General features: G+C 39.9%; 1 protein-coding gene across 2 annotated transcripts in view; it reads left to right on the forward strand.

Annotated features, from left to right (window-relative positions):
- Nucleotides 1-4,284, forward strand: part of kiaa1549la (KIAA1549-like a) — a 233,270-nt gene that overhangs the window by 59,025 nt on the left and 169,961 nt on the right. For both annotated transcript variants that reach the window (XM_032523275.1, XM_032523276.1), the window contains exon 5: nucleotides 3,393-3,615. In XM_032523275.1, the coding sequence (XP_032379166.1) occupies nucleotides 3,393-3,615 (223 nt within the window). The remainder of the gene's footprint in view (nucleotides 1-3,392; nucleotides 3,616-4,284) is intronic.

Raw genomic sequence — 4,284 nt, forward strand, 5'->3', positions numbered from 1 at the left:
ATGGTAGCGCTCACCTTGTCTTCTCCGGACAAGCTTTTTTCCGGATACCCCAAACAATCGGGAAGGGGATTCATCTGAGAAAATGACTTTGCCCCAGTCCTCAGGGGTCCAATCCCTGTCCCTTTTGCAGAATAATAATCTGTCCCTGATGTTTTTCCTGGAGAGAAGTGGCTTCTTTGCTGCCCGTCTTGACACCAGGCCATCCTCCAAAAGTCTTTGCCTCACTGTGCGTGCAGATGCACTCACACCTGCCTGCTGCCATTCCTGAGCAAGCTCTGCACTGGTGGTGCCCCAATCCCGCAGCTGAATAGACTTAAGGCGATGGTCCTGACGCTTGCTGGACTTTCTTGGATGCCCTGAAGCCTTCATCACAACAACTGAACCTCTCTCCTTGAAGTTCTTGATGGTTGATAAATGGTTGATTTAGGTGAAATCTTACTAGCAGCAATATCTTTGCCTGTGAAGCCCTTTTTTGTGTAAAGCAATGACAGCACATGTTTTTTTGCAGGTAACCATGGTTAACAGAGGAAGAACAATGATTTCATGCACCACCATTATTTTAAAGCTTCCAGTCCTTTATTCTAACTCAACCAGCATGACAGAGTGATCTCAAGCCTGGTCCTCCTCAACACTCTCACTTGTGTTAACAAAATAATCACTGACATGATGTCATGTGGTCCATTAGTGGCAGGGCTAAAATGCAGTGAAAATGTTTTTTAACATTAAGTTCATTTTTATTGAAAGGAGGGACTTTGCAATTAATTGAGGCAGCAGACTTTGTAAAAATTACTATTTGTGTCATTCTCAAAACTTTTGACCACGACTGTACGTGTTTATGATGATTCATTTTAAGTTGTTACTTATCATCACATATTTTGGGTATTAATTGATACTTAATTAATAACACTATTCTGCTACAATAAACTATTATTATCCTTCTTCTTGCTTGATAGCAGTGCAGTCAAAGGATCTTTCTAATCTGTTGCGGATCATTTTTTTCTTTGTTTTAATTTGCCCAATCTATCTTATGTTCCTTTTCAACCCAGTCTATTTCTATTTCCTCTTTACCTTCTCTGTCTCTTTTCAAACCTAACTCTCTCACCCTATCTAGCCTACTTTGTAGGCTATTTCTCGCTATTGCTCCCCTCTTACCTCTCTTATCTGATTTGATTTAAGTTGATAGATTTTCTGCCAACCTGTCTATCTCGCCTGTCTGTTGTTGTGCCTGCCCAGCCTGCACGCCTCTCTGTCTGTCCACCTGCCTCTCTTCATCTCTGTCTGTTTTCTGTCTTCATCTGCCCGCATTTTCTAATTTTATCCAGTTGTTTGTGCGCCCGCACTGGGAGTGACTCAGTGTCTCTAAGCCCCAGTCCTCTTTCATCTACCCCCTGCCATATGCACATGCACATACACACACACACACACACACACACACACACACACACACACACACACACCACCGTTCTCCTCCTCTCCATCAGATAACGTAGACAATCATTTGTCAACCTGAATCAGCCTATTGAGAGACAGCTGCTGCAACAGTAAGGTATAAAATTGGCTAGAGCTTTAAAAGCTGTGATATGTGGGCTGTGTTTTGAGGCACTGTTAATATGCAAATGTTGGCTTTAGCAGCCAACATTTAGGGATTGTCAAATGGCATGAAATGACAGCAGAGGCTATTTTTTTAGATATGAAAAAAAAAAAAGAAATAAAAACTGTGCAGCTTCTGAGGGGTGTGTGAGGAATTCAAAACGGGTTCCACTTCCTTTCAACCTCCTGCATTAGTATTTTAAAGTGGTATATAAACAATTAGTCTTGCATTGCATCCAGACCTTCCTCCACAGTGCTGCAAAGGAGGGTGCTTGATTTACAGCTGATATGTGAAAAGGTACACAACTTTACTTTAACAGTAATTTAGTTTTACTGCGAATCCTCACAGGAAGTGCTTTTATTTTGAAGCAGCCTACACGGAAGTTTTCTTTTGCATACTCTTGCTAGCTTACTGAGATGAACGTGAGACGCTAGATGTAAAACATGTCCACCTGCTCACTTTGTTGTTTGTGAAACTGTAACATAGTGAACAGCAAATGGTCACAGTAAAAGACAAGCGTTTTCGGTCGTCATTCGAAGCCATTCCACTACAGGCAGAGTTCTCTCCACGGCTGATGAAATGCAGTGGTATTTGCTTATTCTTATTCTACTCTTTAAAAAACAAAACACTAAATGTTGCGTTAAAGTGCGTTGTAACTCGCGTTAATAAGATTGTAACCAGTATAATATTACCGAAATTGAATTAGTAATGCGTTATATTACTGCGTTCAGCAAAAAGGAAAAAATTACTGCAAATGTGTTACTCCCAACACTGCTAATAAAGCCGCAAGCTGCAATTCCAAGCTCAAACCTTGATTTGCGTCGTTCCACGTCCAGTTATTGTGCATTTAAAGCGCCCCCTAGTGGTCAATTCGAATGAGATTACACACAACCGGTTTCCTAGGCAGTGCACTATACCCCCAGACTTTCAGAAAAGGCATCATATAACAAAGTAAAGCAGTGACTTTCTAGAGAATCTAGAGAAGCAAAAAAGGAAAAAAACACTGAATAGCAGGCCAATTTTAATTTGACTGGCCAAGTCTGGTAATGTTTTCAAAGAAAAAGGGGTCTAACCTGAACAAAGTACCTTTTACGAAATAAGATAAATATTATACAAACATGCCCCTGGAATGGAAAATGCACAAATTATTCTTGTAACAAAATTTAGCTGCAGATGACTGGTGGAACTCTAAAGACTCACTGAAAGGTAGCAGCACTGCATCTATGAGCTACATACCAAATTAGCATTCCTTTTACATACCCTGGCGGGGCTTGGGCCCCAGGCCTCGGTGGGCCATAGAAACAACAGGCACAGCTGCTAAGTGTGGTTGAAGGTGGAGGGTAGAGTAAGGTGGGTGGTGTATGTTTCCATTAATATGAGTCTTGACTCACAGACGATTGTATGTATTTTTCAAGGACACAGTTAGCCTGTCTTATGACTGTTAAAAGCTAAAATATGCCCTCCCAGCAGTTTTGGCTTTAATAAAAAACAGGTATTATCAATATCCTTACTCTGAGATATTTGTATTCCAAACCCATAGCTAGTACAACATGCATTTGAAAAAGAGGCACCTTGTCACCTCATCTCCAGTATCACCTATCACTGATTTTTTTTCTGATGCTGTTTGCCTGGAAGAAGAACCAAAGAACACAAATCCTATAAACATACTAGCATCACCATGTTTTTAGGATACATGTACTGCACAAAGCCTCACTTGAAATACAGATGTAAGTGAAGTAAATAAAATAACTTCAATTGCTACAACTTGAATTTTTTCTTTTTCTCTTCCTCTCTGTCACAGGTGGAACACGATGAAAGCAGTCCCCACAACGTGACGCTGAGTTACTACGTCACTAGCGGCAAAACTGTCTACATTACCTCCTTGGTGGTTGAGGCACTGCATGTTTACGGTTTTGATAAGCTCCTGTCGGACATCCGGCAGCACACCCCGTTGGTTAAGGCAGTTCTGGTTCCTGTGGCAACCTGGGTGCCCGCTCCAAGTATTCACCTGCAGCTGAAAACAGGTGATGAAACCGGATGGAAAATGAGATAAGATAGATAAACCTTAACATAAAAGAATCTAAAAAATATGATTTTAATTCTGGAGGTGGCGTTTATAAGCATAAATAATTAGAGAATAGTAATAGAAGAGAGGTTAGAGATATGCAGAGAAGGGAGAGAATATGAGCAGGAGAGCTGAGTGAAAGAAAATGCAATGAGAGTACAGGGAGGGAGACACAGGGGAAGAGTAGAGCAGTGACAAAATTAGAAAATTCTGATTACATGTCTCCTCTCCTTTACACTGATACCCTAAATCCCATACAAACTCCTATGATTGCAGAGCAGAAGCAAATTAGTCCATTCATTTAGTCAGCCTCTTAAGCCTCTTAAAAACATATTTCAGAACATGCACACTAAAACACTAAATTGTGTATTGTGGGAACAATAAAATCAGTGCTATTAACTATTTTGCTGTTCAAAAGATACATGTGCATTTTGGAAACCCATTACTTTTCTAAACTAATAATTGTTTTTATCTTTAATTCATGTTTGTTTAATTCAGCTTACTAAAAATTATTTTTGTAGTGGTGTTGCTGATTGAATTACAGCCACTTTGTGTATTTTTTTCTTTACAAAATTATTCAATTTAGTTTCATTTCAAGCTGCACTAATAAATAAGTGGATTTTTGTAG

The sequence above is a fragment of the Etheostoma spectabile genome, chromosome 8 (assembly GCF_008692095.1).
Source record: "Etheostoma spectabile isolate EspeVRDwgs_2016 chromosome 8, UIUC_Espe_1.0, whole genome shotgun sequence".
In the NCBI taxonomy this organism is placed as follows: Eukaryota; Metazoa; Chordata; class Actinopteri; order Perciformes; family Percidae; genus Etheostoma; species Etheostoma spectabile.